This window comes from Propithecus coquereli, unplaced genomic scaffold, assembly GCF_000956105.1.
Source record: "Propithecus coquereli isolate 6110/MARCELLA unplaced genomic scaffold, Pcoq_1.0 Scaffold35, whole genome shotgun sequence".
Taxonomy (NCBI): Eukaryota; Metazoa; Chordata; class Mammalia; order Primates; family Indriidae; genus Propithecus; species Propithecus coquereli.
Genome location: NW_012149174.1, coordinates 5,924,198 through 5,943,829, shown reverse-complemented (window position 1 = coordinate 5,943,829; position 19,632 = coordinate 5,924,198). Strand labels below are relative to the sequence as shown.

General features: G+C 39.6%; 1 protein-coding gene across 1 annotated transcript in view; it reads left to right on the top strand.

Moving 5' to 3' along the window:
• The window catches only part of METTL24 (methyltransferase like 24), a 103,941-nt gene extending 86,851 nt beyond the window's left edge, over positions 1-17,090 (top strand). The window contains exon 5 of the mRNA XM_012651235.1: positions 16,721-17,090. Coding sequence (XP_012506689.1) covers positions 16,721-17,035 — 315 coding nt within the window. The 3' untranslated portion in view covers positions 17,036-17,090. The remainder of the gene's footprint in view (positions 1-16,720) is intronic.
• The last annotated feature ends 2,542 nt before the right edge of the window (positions 17,091-19,632 follow it).

Genomic DNA, 19,632 nt, shown 5'->3' with positions numbered 1-19,632 from the left:
AGCCTGAGCAAGAGCGAGACCATTGTCTCTACTATAAATAGAAAGAAATTAGCCAAACAACTAAAAATAGAAAAAATTAGCCGGGCACAGTGGCATGTGTGTGTAGTCCCAGCTACCCGGGAGGCCGAGGCAGTAGGATCGCTTGAGCCCAGGAGTTCGAGGTTGCTGTGAGCTAGGCTGACACCATGGCACTCTAGCTGGGCAACTGAGTGAGACTCTGTCTCAAAAAAAAAAAAAAAAAGGATATTCCTAAAGCATTTAAAAATTCCTCTGGGGCTCGCTATGACAAATTTGAGCTGGATTTATGTCTGTACAGAAAATGGACGTATGTCACATTCCCCACAAACAATGAAACCTATTTTTGCACTATCAGCAATTATTTATTTTCCTCCGAGGATCCTGTTAATCAAAATTGTAGATAACTCCAAATAAATACTTGATATTTAGCTATGAACTGTGTACTTATAACTCTTTTGAATGTGGGTTTGGAAATGACCCCATAGATAACTGAAAATTGACTTAAAAAATGTAGATTATAAAGATTTTTTAATTTTTTTGCAGACAGGGTCTTGCTCTGTTGTCCAGGATAGAGTGCAGTGGCATCGTCATAGTGCAATGCAGCCTCACACTCCTCGGCTCAAGTGAGCTTCCTGCTTCAGCCTCCCGAGTAGCTGGGACTACTGGTGTGTGCTACTGTGCCCGGCCAATTTTTTGTATCTTTTTGTAGAGATGGGGTCTCGCTCTTGCTCAGGCTGGTCTTGAACTTCCGGAGATTTTTTACATGGACTATGGACTCTCTTTTGTTGATCCTTCCCTGTGTATTGTTTTTTCAAGTTCAAATATGTGTCTGGGTGAAAATTTCCAGCACATAGATCAAGAAGCTTACAATTGATACAGCCTTGTTCATCACATTTGGTTTTTTGGAAACAAATTGAAATCTGGAAACAAATTGAAAGTGTATCCTCTTAACTGAGATGTTAGGAAGCTGCCTTCAGCATGAACTCATTAGTGAAACATCCATGTACAGGACTAAAGTTAAGTAACCAAATATGGGAACTGCACTTCAGAATAACCAAGACGATGTTGTTTTTCCTCCCTTCGTGTAAAACAAGACAATTAGAACACATTCATCTCCTTTAAGATGTTTATGGAAAACACTGGTATGAGGATCATTAGTAACTTAAGGAACTTAGAGTAACTTAAACCTGCTATTAATAATATAGTGTCTTGTAAGAGATTTGTCTTTCCAGGAAGTTCAAATGTTATTATCATATCCAGGAAAGCAACTGTTAGGTTGTGAGGTAATGATTCTCAGTCCACTTAACTTGCTTCAGAGCTCTTCTTGGTGCCTGGAAAGTGTCTGCCTGAAACCATCCACTCCCTGAAATACAGAGCATACATTTTATTTAGGGAAGGTGTTCCTGGTGACAGGATAGCAACTGGCTGGCTGCTGAGCTCAGTAATGGCGTATGCACCTTGGGGAAACTGCATTCTACCTTTGGTTTCCATTGAAAAGAGTGCTGCTTGGAAAACTTCCCCAGCTCCCATAAAACTGCATTGCCTCATGGCCGAAGCTTCCCAGGCATCAGCAATTCTTTTAAAGAAGGAAGACGAATAAGAGGATAAGGAATCCTGGAAACCTCAATTAAAAAATTATAAAAACAGCCACCAAAATCAAGCAAAATGACAAAGTCTCTCCCTGGTTGACAACCCATAAAACTTTGATGATTATTTCCACTCTCTCTGTTCTGGGCCAACACACACACTTTTAAAATATCCATTATATGTATTGATCTCTTTGATTCAGTTATCGGTGTATAGTTTTGGATCATTTTCAAAGGATCATCATTTGCCACACAAAGTAGTAAACGTATCTTTCACTTCAGCTGTTAGGCAGCCGTCCTGCCATTTTCTGTGTTGTGGGAATAAGAGAGGTTTTAGGGCAGTCAGAGAGGAGAAATCTCAACAGACGTCCTCACACTACCCTTCCCTCTCCTCCCCTTCATATCTTCTTCTTCTGCCTCCTTCTTGTCAAGCAAATGAGGCTTTTAGCATCGTATAAATGTTAGATGATTCCTTCACTCCTCCATAGGTGCCGCATCCCTTCCTTCCTTTTGAATTTGTAATCTTTCTTGCTCATACAATTCAAAGATTGCCAGGTGTGAATCAGTGGTTGTTGTGAAACATGAAAAAAATTAAAACTTCTCAATTCATATTAGCATAAAAATGCAATGACAATCACATTTTTTAGGACGGTGAGCTCTCATGTCATATAGCTCTGTGTAGGTTACATTGTGTGGGCACATCTTCACTACTATGGGATCAAAAAGTCCTAGGATAGCCTGCTGAATTACAACAAAGAGAAGCTTGGGCTGTTTGCAGACATCTCTAGAACACTCGAGTCAAGATGTTGAAGTGATCTTTGCCTGAAATATAGGGAGCTGGTCATGAGTATTAAACAGATAGCCTCTTAAAATGAAAAAAAAAAAAAAGAAACCAAAAACATAACCAAAATGTTAATAGTCGTTTCCTCTTGGGACTGGGATTTTGGACAATTATTTTCTTTTTCTTTATACCTTTTTGTACTTTGCTAATTTTTAACAATTGCCATATCTTATTTTTATAAACAGAAACAAACAGCTTCTCAAATTGTTTTCCTGTTCTAGGAACGGAAAAGCTTGAGGTGGGACTGGGATGTCATATGTTTGTTTCTCGGTATGTTAGGTCTCTCATAAGCTTTTATCTTTTTGGCAATTTAACACGTGATATGATGTTAGACTGTAGACCTGGCTCCTTACAGTTGGACTTTACCAGAATCTAGACGTTAAAGGGAATAGCAAAATGCATTTCTGGTGTGGAGGGGGGTGAATTAGTGGGAGGAAACCCCTCTGTAGCAGGAATGGGGGCTTCACGGCGCTTATTCCAGCATCTACAGATGCAAATGGTGACTTTCTTCATATGTAGTTGTGTTAATTTATATGGAATTTTATAAAACATGAAGTCGTAAAGAAAATGTCCCAGCCCCAAATTATGCCGCTTGGTCACTGGGAAGCTATGAAATTAACACGAAGGACAATGTCACTACTCTAAAAAAAGTACATGGAACAAGGGGTTGGGGACACCAGTTCTAATGACCTAATAAGCTACAACTACTGAAAGGTGAGTGCCTTGTTTGAAGCCAGGCCTGACTGCTGCCCCTCACCCCCAGGAATGGCAGCAAGTGGGCTACGCATGCGCTAACAGCTCAACGGATGTATTCGATTAATAAATACTGCACATTTGCCTTTTTCCTGTCATTTTTACCGAAAGAACTGTAAAGTCAGAAACCTTCAACAATGTATTTTGTACTTGGATCCTTTAATATGGTGGGGTGTAAGAACATGATGTAAGAACACTTGTTTTGAAGTCAGACCCCGTTAAAATCCTCATTCTGCCACTTAATAGATGGTGTGGTTGATTGTTTAACCTCTCTGAATCCAAGGTTTCTATGGAAACTGCTTGGAATTAGTCTTGGCTTCACCTCTCACAAGCTGTGTGACCTTTCTAGGCCTCAGTTTCTCCATCTGTAACATAGGGATAAAAAAGCACCTGTTTTATTTGCTTGTTTGAGGATGAATTGAGACATTCCATGTGAAGTGCTTAGCACGCTGCTTGGCTGGGCACATAGCAAGTGCTTAATTAAAGTTGGCTGTTAGTTTTGTTGTTACCAGTAGGTACAAGATAAAAAGATGTAGCATGTGTTCTGTGGAATGGCACATCTAAAGCAAATGTTAAGGGCTTTTAAACAATATCCAATGAGAGCCAATGAATGGTTATTTCTGCAAGTTACTGTCTATGCATTTTTACTAAGAGGTTTTTAGATCTAATCTATATCTGAGTATCTAGCACGTTTGTTTGATTATTGTATAGGGGATATATATGTGTTATAATCAGGTACTTATTTGTTGTGTGTAAAATTTTCCTCTCTCTTTCTAATTGCTACATACCTTTAACAGGAAATTCAAAAGTCATGCTGCTTGAATTTTTTCTTGCAGGTTTTTCTCTTATTTTCTGGCTTTTAGCCATACATCTGTTTATAGTTTGCTTTCACTTAATCCTTTCTTTTCTCTTGGGCTGGGCCTTGTATATATGTCTTGATTATAAGCAGAGGTGACTTTACCATGAGGTTAATGAAACTCATGCTTTAGAGCCTGTCACTTGCATGGGCTACAGTTCCCTTCCAAGACCTGCACCTAATTCTATATTAGGTGTATTTATAATTTTGTGTTCCTTTTTTCAAAAATAGGGTCCCTCAAATGAAATAAGCTTTAAGCTCTGCAAAATCTAGATCTTCCCCAATTATAATTTACATTTCTTTTGCAGGTCAAAGACTACACATCCAACTTAAACTTGTCTAAAGTGAATGTTATTATGGGAACATTATGAGACTAAGTATATCTTTACTTTCTTATTCTACTTGAGGTTCTGATTAAATTTTGCTTTGCTTAAAAAAAAAATCTGTGCCTTCATTAAAATCCATTGGCTGGTCAAAATAATATCAGTATCTGGCTTCTCAAGTATAGTACAGAATTTCGAATGTGTAGAATAGGTAAAGAAGAGATCTGACTTCATTAACATGATGGCTCAAACTTATTAACAGATTTTTTCAGACTAAAGGAACTGACCAAGTGTGACTTTGCAGCTCAGTTTTGTTATGTATTGTAGTTTGCTAGACTAAGAGAGGAGGGATAGTGTAGTGTGGCAGTCATGGGTACTCTAGCAGGAGAATTGCTGTGGTCCTGGAGCAGAGTAAAGGGAGGCAAGAAGGAAGTATGTAGGAATCTAGAGGAAGAATAGAGACCGGAGAATTAGAAAGTTACTTACTGATTCAGAAGTGTTGAACAAGGAGAGTGAATGTTTAGGTGGGAACTTTAACTTTCAATCGACATGGATTGTTGGTTTATTGCACATCTACCAACCACTTCTTAGAAGCTTTCAACTCTGAATAACTTTTCCAATAGGGACACCACTCTTAATAAGTAGCCAAGAATACTAGACTATGTAGAATGTATTTAAGATTAGGTTGATTTGCATGTGAAAAAAATAACATTGGTTTAAAAATAGCAAAAGTTTCTTCCTCTTACATAAAAGAAATCTGGAGGTAGGTAGTACACATCTTGTATGGAGACTCCACAGTTATCAGGGACCCAAGCTCCATCCAGTTTTCTCTCCCTCCACCCCTAGTGTGTAATCCTTCTTCTCATGGTCCAATATCGCTGCTGGAGCTCCAGCCATGACATCCTCATTCCAGGCAAAAAGATGGAGGAAGCAGTAAATACAGCCTTTTCCTTTAAGGACACTTTCTGGAAATCCCATATATCACTTTTACTTATATCTTATCAGTTAGATGTTAGTCACATGGCCACACGGCCATACAGAGACTAGATAGCATAGTCTTTTATCTAGGTAGCATGGTTGCCAGCTAGAAATTAGGGCTTTGTTATTGAGGAAGAAGGAAGAATGGATACATGGGCAAGCAACGGCTCTGCTGTGCTATGTTTGCCTTTAACCTAAATGATAGTATATGTTGCTATTTTCCTTATTTTATAAAATGCATTTCTTAGTGCATTTTGTAGGATCTGAGTTTGTATTAATGTGCAAACTGGTATTGATCAGAAGTAAATTTAGAAAACACCAGATTGTGCTTTTCTGGGTACTTCTGGTACAAGGAAATTCTTGGCAGAGATGGATACTGGGAGAAGAAAGGAACTGTACTTTTTTCTAAGATGTCATAGTCAGCCTTAAGGTGACCACCTGGTTAGTCTTTAACTCCCAGGGAGAATGAGGCTTAGACTTGTAGACTTGCCTCCTGTGTAGGGGTGTGTGTGTTTGTGTGTGTGTGTGTGTGTGTGTGTGTGTGTGTGTTCACATATCTAGGACTCAGAGCAGAGGAGCGATGTTTGAGATGTGGAATCTCTGTCACTAATTAATTACTTTGTGATCTTGAGTATATCATTTGGCCTTATCTGTAAAATGAGAAGGTTGGACCAGATGTTCACGAAGTCCCTACCAGCTCTAATCTTCCATAACCGAGAACCTGGGGGGCCCATTTAACCATCCACCTCTCCAGCCACCACTCATCCATCCATCCCTCCATCTGTCTGTTCATACATCCCCCCATCCATCCACCCACCTATCCATCTATCAAACATTTTGAGCATCAAGTGCCTGGCAGTGTGCTAGAGGCTGAGTATTCAAAAATAAATAATTTGTCAGCCTTCATGAAGCTTATGGTCCGGGGTAAGGCATAGGAAGTATACCACTTTTGCCCCTTGTCAGATGAAAATGCAATTGAAGAAACTCTATCTTCACCTGCCAATGTGCTGTATTATAGATGGCTTTTGGCTATCATATTTGAAATACCTACGTTTGTTTCTTGTACCAAATTGTAATTTTGCCTGTGAGTCATTTCCCAAAATATAGCTGCTGTGAAGCAAGAAGGCACATTTTGACATTAGCTTAAATCAGATGATATTAATTTTTTTTGGATGGACCTTATGGAGAATTGGTGAAAATAATAACAGCTAACAGTGACTGAGCTCTTACTCTGTGTTAAGTACTGTGCATGGGGCTTTACACGAATTCTTTGTTTAACCTCAAAACAGCCCTATGATATGGGTCCCGTTGTTTTCCTCTGAGTCGCTAAAAGGCTAAACAACCTGCCCAGGCCCTTGTGGTGGGGCAATCTGGCCCAGAGCCAAGGCCCTCAGCCACCACCACTGTTCTTGGAAAAGTACTTATGTGCACAACCACACATTTTTGTACACAGTTCTAGGAGATATAAGTCTCCCTGAAACCTTAGCAATGTGTTAAGGAAACTCTAACCTAATTGTGTCATAATTAAGAAAACGGCTGATCAGAAAACCACCATATACCTGCCAAAGTCAAAGATTACCAACATGGAGACACTTTCTACATCTGCCCACGAGAAGGGGAAGAAACCAGCCACCTGCTGAGGCTAAGAGTCCTGTGCACTGTCACCACGAGAAGCTCACCCGGTGTCATCAGCCACGTCCAGTGATTCTCAAAGTGTGGTCTTTGGACCGACCATCAGCTGGGCTCCCATTAGAAGTACAAATACTCAGGCCCCACTTCAGACCTACTGAATCAGAAACTGTGTTTTCACAAGCCCTCCGGCTGGTCCCGATGCATGTGTCTTCTGAGCAGTGCCATCCAATAGAACTTTGTGTTGAAAATCAAGACCCTGACGCAGTGTGTGTGCCTAGTGCATGACGGAATCCATAGCTGCTCTCATTCCTAACTTCCAGCCCTTGATGCAGGGCCAAGGGTAAGATGTTAGGGAGGCAGAATGGGCAGGACTTGTTGTCTGATAGGATGTTACACCTACTGTGTGCCAGGACTTCTGGTAGAAACTTGACACCCAAAGAGGAGTGAGGTTCCTTCCCTGAAGGAACTTATAGCCAAGTAAGGGAATCGACATATCAACACATGAGTGAAAACCATGCTATCTACTTCTCTAGAACTCCGTACAGGGTCCAGAAATGGAGGACATCAAGGTGGCCCTGACATATCTAGTGTGAGTTGTGGTGGTGTTAACTGCAGCACTGGGGTTCACATCACATAGGACTGGCCGGGGAATTGTCAGAGCTTTGAGACCTGGAGGTTGATTTGTTAGGGGGATACTAAGGTCTGAGGTGAGGCTAGGCTAGGTGGTGAAAGTAATTTCTTATGTATTTTTTCAAAGCTGCATTCTTCAACTCTGTGTGTGTGTGTGTGTGCGCGCACGCACATGCACATGTGTGTACACACATGTCCTGAGACCTCTTAGTGTTCGCTCATCTCCTTTCATTTCTGGCTTCTAACCATGTTCTACTGATCCTTTCATCATCTGCCTCCCCAGGACAGCATTTCTTTTTTTTTTTTTTTAATTCAATCAGTGACTTTATTTGGCAACATGATGCAATGATTTTCATGAAGTCATTCAGAAACCCAGTCTAGAAAAGTCTACCGTATTTGATATGTGGTTTAATTATTTATTTATTTTTGTTTAATTTTATTTCAGGATATTATGAGGGTACAGGGTTTGGGGGGGTAAACTCACAACTAATGGACGTGGTGAGCGTTGTAGAGGGGAAGGGCATGCTTCTAATCCTTGCTTGGGTGAGTACAGTATTTCTTCTCACTTAGATTTCAGGACATGTTAAAAGCAAAAACAAAAACTAAATACCAAATGAGTTTATTTTGTGTCCCTCTACATTAGTGCTTGCCTTTTGTTTTTTTGCCTTTGGACCATGTTTTATGCGGCCTCAGTCACATTGCTGGCCCTAGCATGCTCTGAGATTGACCTGGTCCCATCATCTAAGGGTGGAGATTCTCCTCTGGAACCTCAAGGACACGTCTTCCTGAAGAATATTTTATTTGGGTGCTTACTTGTTCATACATCCGTTCATTTAGGAGTAATATATAATCATATATGTTTTATGTCCTCTTTCCAGAAATACGTTAGAACACCTGCATAAATACAATCAGGCCAGAAAAATAAATTAACCAGGTGATGTAACTTTAAGGCACTGGGTTCTTATCTTAAGTCGGAGAATGACTGTTGTTTTCAGCTGCCCCAGAAGTGGGGTAGAAATAAAGACAGAAGAGTGGCCGCCTGGCGCTGTCCCTGGTCCTGCCTTTCTGCCTGACTCTGCCCTCAGCCAGGTGCCTTGCTGCCACCTTAGTCCTGCCTAGATCTGTGCTGCTTGATTCCTTGTGTTGCATGTTACCAATAGCCCTGCTGACTTCGAACTTCTTGACTTGTCACCAGCTCATTCGTTACCTGTCCTTGACTTGGATTTGTGGGGCTACATAGTTCATTACCTTATCCAGCCCACACAATTCTTGTCCAGCAGCCTCTGGTTGGATTCTTTGGTCAAGCTGAATATCTGGCAAAAACAAAACAAAGCAGTGTTTGTTTGTAAACGTTTTCCTCATTTCCTTTTAAATTCATTTGCAGAGTACTTTTCCCTGCAGAGGTCATTTCTGTGAGCTGATTACTACATAAAAAATATTTTCTTTTATTATTAGTTCAGTAGCTTAGAGTGACCCTTCATATTTCTGATAATACGCAGGGCAAACCTCATCTCTTTTTCCCTGGTGCTAACAGAAATCTTGTAATGTTATATTTCTGCCAGTTGACAATGATAATCAAAACTGATTTAGTGTGTTTAAAGTCTAGGGCTCTCAAGGAGACTTTTAATCCTCTTATTTATTCAAGATAGATTAATTTGCTCTATTTTTCTACAACAACAAGATTCTCTTTCTAGCTTCTAGTTTTGTAGGTACAGATATATCTTCCTTTAAGTAGCCTTGATATAGAAAAGCCTGGATTTACTTTATCCTTAAATAACAACTTTTCATAATTAAAATGCAGGAAGAAGTTGTATTGATATAATTATTTTAAAATGATGATTGACTATTAACCCAAACTGTAACAAATATGGAAAATGAATGTAGCTAGACTTATTGGGTGGTAGGTAATGGATAATAATTCAATTTTTAAAAATATTCATGAACAACTAGATGATGTATTCAAATAAATAATAATTTTTAAAAGATGAGCTCCATCACAAAATTCAATTTTCACACTCCTTTTCAGGCATTTGCCTTTTACAAAATGTGAAATTTTGTAAAAGGCATGTGTAAATGCCTTAGAGTATATGACTCTGGCCCAAAAAGCATTATACTGAGGTGAGCCACTGCGTTTGCGGGTCGTTTAGAGCCTGAGTGGAAAGTTCCTCCTTCTGGGTTGAGTGACCGATGAGCTGCAAGGTTAATATTGACATTTTGTTGGAGTTGCTTATGTAGCTTTGGCTCTTAGCCAGGATTTGATTAGTATAATGATTAATTATCTTTAACACTGGGGGTAATAGCCAGCTTTAAGCTTTAATATGGGTAGAAAAAAGATTTATCTTTTTAAAGGATTTAATATAGAATAATAGATGAAAACATTTTTTACTAAAATGTTTTAAATAAAAAGTTATGTAAAGACAATTTAACATGTATTTAGTTGAAATTTGTTTTGTTTTCTCTTTCTTTAAATATTAATAGCATGTAGGTTTTTGTCTAATGCAGTGACTCTCCAGACACATCTACCCCAGCAAGGGGTAGGTGTGTTTAGGAAGGTTGCAGAGTGTCACAGAGTGTTTACCGGGCTGGTGACAGAACAGCCTTTTGTGGTTTGTCTGCACTGGGCTCCTAGCTTGGCACTACCTGGTTTGTCCTCAGTGTTTCAAGAGCAGGGACAGGAAGGGGATCTGGGTTATAAAAGTATTAAAAGTTATGAACTGTGCCCATACTTTGAACCTGCTCTTCTACTTCTGAGGGTTTATTCTAAGGAAATAATAAAAGGCATTTGAAGACTTAGCTGCCACATTTGTTCATCACATCAGTTTGTAGCATCAACATTTGGGAACAAAACTTAAATGTCCATCAGAAGGAGGATTGGTTAAATAAATTATTTTAAATCATTATAACAGCTGTTAAAAAGTAAATTACAGATGGAGGATTTCAAACTGTTTTTTTATTAAAGCAGGAGAGCTCTTTCTCCAAATGAAAATTTGTGAGGGATTCCAAATATATAAAAGAAATCAAAGGGGAGCTGCTCTTGTTGAGCTGAGGTCTGGAGCTTCTCCCGTTTGACATCTTCCTTGCCCCAGCTGGGCCCCTCAGTCACCTCCATCAGAGTTTTGTGAAAGCTCTTAGGGACCTCGTTTGAGAGAAAATTTTAGATGAAAATTTATTGACATGGAAAGATATTCATGGTCCATTACATTAAAAAGCAGATTTGAAAACACAGTATAATTTCAATTTTATAAAAAAATGCATTTTAGTCATGCTCATATGTGTTATAATCTTTATTGTGTGTGTGTGTTTATGGCAAAGAAAAATGTTTAGGAGTTCTGGAGTAAAATATTTTTAAAATATGTATTATAGTTATTTTAATTCTTTTTGCTTATCTATGACTTTGATTTTATGTAATCATGTGTTGTTTTTATAATAAGAAAATATTTTTGGTTGAATATATATTAATTTCTAGAACTCACGGCTTTGGAATATATAGTATTTGACATAATACAAGTAACTTTTAACTTTTAAAAGATTCACATAAATAGCACTTGGTCTCTGTTCTAGTTATCTATTGCTACATAATGAATCAGCCCCAAACTTACCTTTTTAAAGTAACAACAACTGATCCTTTTATGCTTTCTCATAGTTTGTGTGGGTCAGAGTTTTGGGAAGGGCTTTGCTGGGTGGTGCTGGCTCAGGGTCTCTTATACAGTTGCAATCAGAAGAAGGCTGGAGCAGCTGAGAGTTGGCCAGGCATCTCTCTCTCTCTTTATACTGACTCAGGGCCTCTTCCTGTGGTCTCCCTGCAAGGACTAGTTTGGACTTTCTCATAGCATGGTGGCCTCAGAGTGATCAAACACCTTGCATAGCAGCTAAAGTTTTTAAAAGCGAATGTACCTGTTTAGCAAAGTACAAGCTGCATCACCTTTTATGGCTTGGGCTTGGATATCTCCTAGAGTCACTTCTACCAGACATTGTTAGTCCGTAAGTCATAGCCCATCAAGATTCAAGGGGACCAGTTACATAATTTGTGGGGCCCAGTGCAAAATGAAAATGATGGGTCCCTTGTTCAAAAATAATTAACAATTTCAAGACAGTGACAGCAATTAAACCAAGCACGAAGCCCTTCTAAGTTCAGGGCCCTGTGTGACTATACAAGTTGCACACTCATGAAGCTGGCCCAGAGGAGGGAAAGTTGACCTCATCTCTTGATGGGCAGAATGTCAAGGCCACATATAGGAAAGCATGTGAGATGGAGGATAATGGTGTGGTCATCTTTGGAAAATAAAATCTACCTCTAGTTAATTTTGTTATACTGTTACTACCTAGAACCAGAGTTAGTCATCAACTATAAAGGAGAAACTTCAGGCTACCATAACAGTAACAGGGATGTATTTTAAAACTCTTTATGGAGATAGTGGTTGCCTCTAAAGAGTATAGCAAAAATATTAATACCTGCTTTATATCTGTTGTGGGCTGAATTGTGTCTCCTCCCCTAAATTCACAGGTTGAAGCCCTAACTCCCAATATGGCTGTATTTAGAGATAGGGCCTTTAAGAAGGTAATTAAGGTTAAATGAGATCATAAGGGTATGGCCCTAATCCAGTAGGGCTGGTGTCTTTACAAAGAAAGGAAGAGACACCAGGAGTGCATGCACAGAGGAAAGGCCATGTGAGGACACAGCAATAAGACGGCCATCTGCAAGCCAAGGACAGAGACCTCAGGAGAAACCAAACCTGCTGGCATCTTGCTCTTGGACTTCTAGCCTCCAGAACTGTGAGATAATAGATTTCTGTTGTTTTAGCCGCTCAGTCTGCTATGGTTTGAATGTTTTTGTCTCCTCCAAATTTCATGTTGAAACTTAATCCTAATGCAACAGTATTAAGAGGTTGGGGGAGGGAGTCCACCACTTTTCACCCCTTGCATGCCTTCCACTAAGTGAGGACACCTAGATGGTGCCATCTATGAGGAACAGGCCCTCAGCAGACACTGAGCCTGCCAGTGCCTTGACCTTGGACATCCCAGCCTCCAGAGCTGTGGGAAATAAATTTCTGTTCTCTATAAATCACCCAGTATAAGGTATTTTTTTATAGCAGCACAGACTAAGACGCAGCCATAGCAGACTAATACAATATCTAAGAGTTACAAATATTTACTTTAGTTGGCCTTTTTAGTATTTTTTTTTTTGTTACTCATCCTAATCCATTGAATATCCCAGGTTCTCTGTCAACTTCCAAGGAAAGCTGAATCTAATAGCAAATGCCGTGTTTTAATTAATATCCCTTCTTTGATAACATTCTGATGAATAAAGTCTTTATTGTTCATTTTTCCTAGAGTATCGCTTGTGTCCAGTAAAGGTTCATGTCTATTGTAATACTGTAGCTCATCGATGGATTTGTATAAAGTAATATTATTGCCTTAGATGGTTGCTGACCTTTGGGCCTTTGGAACAGCACACTTTTTCTAAGCATTGGCCCTGAGAATTGACTCCTGAACACACTGCAAAAGCCCAGTTGCGCTAGCTCCCTCAAACACTGTTAGGGGTTCAATTGTGTCCCTCCCAAAGTTCATATGTTGAAGTCCTAACCCTTAGTCCCTCAGAATGTGACCTTATTTGGAATCAGGTCTTTATAGAGGTAATCAAGTTGAAGTGAGGTCATTAGGGTGAGCCCTAATCCAATATGGCTGATGTCCTTATAAAAGGGGGAAATTTGGACACAGACACGGACACACAGAGAGAACACCATGTGAAGATGACGGCAGGACTCAGGAGATGCAGAAGCCAAGAAATGCCTAAGATTGCCAATAAACCACCAGAAGCCAGGAAGAAGCAGGAACAGATTCTCCCTCTTGGCTCTCAGGAAGAACCAACCGTGCTGATGCTTGATCTTGGAATTCTAGTCTTCACAGCCATGAGACAATGCATTTCTGCTATTTAAACCACCCAGTCTGTGGTGCATTGTTATGGCAGCCCCTTCGTGCCCTTTCCTGGAATCTCTGCAGTTCTGGGTGGGTGGTCACAGGGACAAACGTGTGCCCGTGGTGAGGAAGCTGCCAGATGGCATCACGTCTTAACCCAGTTAAAATGAAAATTCTCATTTCTTCAAAGAGTTTTGTGAAAGTCAATTTATTGGATTTTTTAGGTACAAGGAAAAGGAAATAACTTTTGTTAGAAGGACTCCTTTAATACCTTTGATATCAAAAGATTGTCTCACCGACCTTCTTCGAGACCCTTCTACCCGAGAATATGTCTTCACTTATTCCAGAGTTTACAGGGAGTTAATGCTCAGTTGTTTTTCTCCAGAAACCCGATTTAACCCAACTGTATTAGGATTGGCACTTAATTATTCTGATCTAATGATTTGCATGATTTTTAGTGCCATAATTGTTGAAAGCTGATATTAGAATCCTAAAAGTGGCATATCTTATTCAGCAGTATTTAATGCTTTATAATAACAATAATATTGGATGCATTATGCAGCAATAATGGAAATTACATTTGCGAAGTCATTGTAGTAATGGGACATATCTGAAATGCACGAAGTAGAAAAAGCACACTGGAGGAGCAGAACATATTTTATTCACAACCTTTTGGCTGTCTGTGCTGTCAGGTCGGAAGCAGGCAGGACCTTATGTGCTCCCTGGTGGCATACCACCCCTGGGCTGCATGATTTAGATCAACCCTTCAATTTTGATTGAAGTGGAGGATTTTCAGTCACTGGCATCAAAAGGGAGTGGGGGTGTTGTTGTGTTTGAAAATACTTTTTGCTCTTTAAGACAGATTATCGTTTTGTAAATGAAAACTGGATTTCCAAAGAAAGCATATACTTGTTATGGTTTAGCCTAATAATTTGGTTCTCTTCGAGTTGCTCACAACTTCTGATTGATAGTTTATTTAAAAATATGTTTGGAAAAAATACACAAATTATATTCCTTATACTTCACTAATACAGTTTTATGTATTAGTGATTTAAAGCTGATTAACTTTACCCTGTCCTTTGAATACTTCAATGTATTGCTCACATTCAATTTATGCAAACTCACAGAAAACCACAATGAAAATAAATCTGTAAGGAACCTAAGACATTCTTGGCTATGTGAACGGATACAACAAATGCTGATTTTGAGTTTTGGATACTTTCTGCAGCAATTAGATAATTTTGTAAAGTTTTGATTAATATTTCTTTTGGCAGCTTCATTGCCCTTCATCCAGGAGTATTCTGCTTAAAACTGCCAAGATTAAACAAAGCGATGGAAGTGCCAGGGCAGCAGAGATGGAAAAAAGAGTGAATTAGTTTCATTGTGTCTGATTCACAAGAATTATTTTGGCCCAGTGTATGTCCACACGGAACCTGCCTTTGCTCAGTTGTTTTTATGAAGAAAGGTTTTTCTTTTTCACTTTTTCTCTTTGATTATGGAACTATTTCACTGACAAGCTGGTTTACAGATATTTAGTCTTATCTAGTCTTTTCTAAGGCTGCTCTGTATTTTGGGGGTTAGTTACCACATTCCTTTTCCTTGGTAGAGCGGGAGGTACTATTCAGGCAAGAGAGTGCAGCCATCTCCCACGGGGCCTCAGGTTGTCAGGCGAAGCCCATTTTTTATAGCAATTATATGTAAATTCTTTGTACTTTTTCTTCCAATCAACTCTGAAGTCACACAAGGAATGTTTCCGTGGCACCGAGAGCCTCACGTTTCAGCCTTTCATGAGAAACGTATCAAGCAGATACGCAGGAGAGAGAGGAGGGGATGGGCTTGGTGCTCACCCAACCTTATAAACAAGCAAAGACATTTTCGCTTTCATGGGGCAGGATATTAGTGGCTTCAGCTGGTAGCTTCCTGCAGGTCTGTGTCACCTCTTTGCTCCTTTGCAGCGATTCCCTCCGTTCTAACTATGCTGGTTTGTGTGTGAATGCCGTCAGCGTTCCCCTGTGTGGTAAAATGAGCCCCCTTGGCAAGTGCTCTGCAAATATAAAGTGGTTACACTGATGACAGTACTTTACTCATGGGCCCATATTCACTCTCCAATAGCACCTTGTTTTCCAAACCCAAAACCTCTTCGGGACCCTGAGGTTATCCATTTTTTCCTCTGTGTTCTATCGGGGAGGCGGCATCGTGTGGTGGTTAAGAACACAGGCTTTGTAAACGGACTGACTTCACCACTGCCTCCCGGCTGTGTGACCGGGGATGGGTTCCTGAGTCTAGTTCCTGCTGTTTAATTAGGGATGCTAACAGGATCACCCTCACAGCACTGCTGAGGGGATTAAATGGCTACTGCAAGGGGAAGCACTTAGCGTGGTGTCAGGCACATATAAGTACTTGGTAAGGATTAGCTTTCATTACTTTCCAAAGATGTTTAAGATTCTGTTATTCTGATGGATTTTGTGCCAAGCTGGCAAAATGGAGCTGCTTCTCATAACTGGATTAATTGCAAAATATTTCTCTCCCATTGTATTCTTCCTTTATTCCATCTCACCTGAGATATGAACTTGTATTCATTAAATGAGCAGAGGGTGGTGTTGCTTTTTTAAAATTTAGAATGCTGTACTATTATATATTAATAATTTTAAAAAGAAATCATGAATAATAATAATATTTTTTTTTACAAGTCCAGTATTCAGGTACCTGAGAACTCTTTCCTTGGCTTCCAATACTATTGATGTTGGAGGGGGATGAGGCTTGGAAGGTGGCCCCTGCAGGCCGTGGCCCTCTGTCCGTCCCTCCCTGTGGCCACCATTCTGTCAGGGATTGGCTGGGTTCCCTAGAGTGGCGCATAGCTTGTGGGGAAAGGCTGTGGGCACAGAGCTCCACGATACACACTCCAGCTTCTCCTTCCTGGGTGTCCATTCCCACTGGGTGGAAAACAAGAGGGTCCAGTATGATTTCTGCCTGGCATTTCATTACTTGTCTATTAACATTTAATATGGAATGAGGTTAGAAGTTCATGTCATAAACAGCCACTAAAAAATTTCCTCCAACTCTAAAATAAGTTCTGCTTCTTTGGGAGGTTGTTAGGTTGTTAGAACGTGAGGATCCTAATAACAAGATGGTATTTTCAACAGTGATTTGTCAAATCTGCTAATCTCATGTCATTGCTGTGTTACAGATTGACATTCTCAAGGCAGATCTGGAAAGCGCAGAATGGAAAGTTTTGGAAAATCTTATTTTGGAAGATGTCCTTGAGCAGATTGGGCAACTCATCTTTGAGATCCATCTCCACTGGCCTGGGTTTGAGGTCGGCGGTAGCGACAGCAGCGTCGTGCGGTTCTGGTACAGCCTCCTCAAAGAGTTGGAACTAAAGGATTTCAGGCTTTTTCACAGTTACAAAGATTTATCTAAACCTCAGCTATTCCTGAAGAAAGACATTTTCAATGCAAGTAGCTGTTATACTCTGAGTTGGGTGAATACAAGGTGGAAATAGGATGCAGGACCTCATCAAGAACATGAGGGAATATTACTATTTGCAGAATGGAGAATGTCCATGATTCTAATAATGGGTTTACTCACCCAGTCTCCCCCTAGCCTGTACCTGCTTGAGGCAGGGAGGTGGTATTGTCTTTGTAGGGCATGTAGCCTGGTGCTTGGCATGTGGTAGAGGCACAGTTAAGACGTGTTGAAGGGGTGCACACCGTCACCCCCATTTGCCCAGAACCAGGCTTTTTGCCTTTTGCCTCTGACAGAGTGTGGATGCTTGTCCTCCTCCACTTTAACTTGAAAGATAATCCCCCGCTCATCCCAGTTTTCCCTAAAATTCACTACATATCTATATTCCATTAACTTACCAACATTAGTTGAGATTATGTAAGTTTTCCATTTTTACTAGGTTGATGAGATTTTTAAGCTCATTGCCTACTGTTTAAAATAGTGTCTTTCATTTGACTCTGACTCACCTCTTTCAAGGTTTTTCTTATTTGCCTCGTCAATAATATTCTTTGAAACCTTACAGATTTCAATAGTTTCTCATGCTGTGGCTTCGTGAGAAACAATGATCCTGGTTTCTGGGAACTCAGACACACCAAATTCAGTCACTGAGTTAGAAAGACTAGACTGTCAAGAACTTCAACTCAAGATTCTTGTCATGCATAACCTTAAATCCCATTCACTTACTATGAAACTAAGCACAAAGCAGAATATGGGTGTCTTTGCTGCTGCCTCTTTTGCCTTCAAACATGATTTTCCAACTGCAGACTTGCCTACACTGTCTAATATTTTTTTTAAGACGTTATCTCAAATGTTAAGTGCATTTTTCTTTACTGCCAGTTGGTATCATTTATAAGATTGCGGCCCCGAGGGCCACAGTCTCTCTTTCCTAGGATGGTTATCTAGTTTTTCAGTAGCACCAATCCTTTTCACATTAAAAAAAAATTAAGTGGAAAGTTTAGGTTCTCAGTAGTTCAAATGATCTCTATCAGTCTTATTTACAAAATTAGATAATTACTCCTCTGAACAATTTAGAAAAATCCTATTTCAAATAAATTACATAGTATAAAAATAAATCAAAGTACTGTCTAATTGTAAATTAATTATATTTTTGGTATTTTTTTACATCTTGAGAGTGTAAAATCTATATGTACATTGTTCAAAATTTTTTGGGAGGGGCGGGGGTAGAAGAATATTATTACTAGACTTTATCCCTTCTCCCGGTTTTGTACTTCCTCCTACCCTCAGACATTTCCTACCTTCTCTTTGTTTCTCGCAGTGGTTTGAAAATGCCATTCCTCAAGTGAGAAACCAAAATATATTACAATAGAATGATCTCACTAACCTGAGTTTAAAAGAGAACAAGACTTTCTGAGTTAGTTGTGATGGCTTCTTAAAAATATAAATGAAGTTTTTATTTTAAAACTCATAGTACACTAATAAAAGTTGTTGAGCTGAGAGGACTAGCTTGAATAAGCGTGATTTGAAATGGCAGTTTAGTCATTTCAATGTACGTAGGTATTTCAAATGTACAAAAGTGTCCATAAAAACTCTAAAGTGGTTTATACTGTTAGTTTTTATGGCCTCATCTCCAAAGAAAAGCTAACTTTAGCCCACTTCTGGATTATATCACAGATTTTTTCATAAAATTTTTATATACTGAAATAAACATTTTTATACACTACAATGTGAAGAGTGTACCAATCTTAAGTGTCCAGTCTGATCAACTTTTAGATATGTACACACCCATATCAAGATTTGTAATTCATGGAACTGCAGATTTGGGGCATTACTGAAAGCCCCCTTTGTCTAGGGCAAGTTAACCATTTATTCCAGATTGGTGGTGCAGAACATTGACTTCATCACACTATATATATCTGAAGCAAGAATGGCTGTACTGTTAAAAAAGAATAAATCACAAACACACCCACCCACACCCACCAACGAGGCAACCTGTAATAGTTATTCATACTTATTTTATGCTTATTTCTAAAACTGTCCCTTATTCTCATCATGGATAGTTTGAAATTTATGATGAATATTCTGATGGTTGCTAAAGTTTCCCTGCCTCTAGAATTCATTATGCTTATCATGTAGGCCAGGGTTTCTTAACCTCAGCACCATTGACATTTGGGCTGCATAATTCTTTATTGGAGGTGGGAGGGCTGTTCTGTGCATTGTGGAATGTTTAGCAGCATCCCTGACACACCCCCCATTCCCCCTCCCCCAAGTTGTGACAACCAGATATGTCTGCGGAAAGTGCCAAATGTCCCCTAGGGGACAGAATCACCCACTGTTGAGAACTATGTCTTAGGGGGCCACGAGAAGCGCCAGGCTACTGTGGCACTGATGTTTGCTTGTGAAGAACAGGCAAAGACAAAAATTATCACCACCGTAACCACCACAAAAGCAACACAAAAAGAATACAACAAACAATCAAGAGGTACTATTTACTGAGAGCTTACTGTCTGCCAAACAATTTGCATAGCTTATTCCCAATTCTCCCAACAACTCGAAAAGGAAGTGTAATTTTTCAATTGTATGGGTAAAAAAATCTCTGAGGTTAAATGGCTTATTCAGATGACTCAATAGTAGATG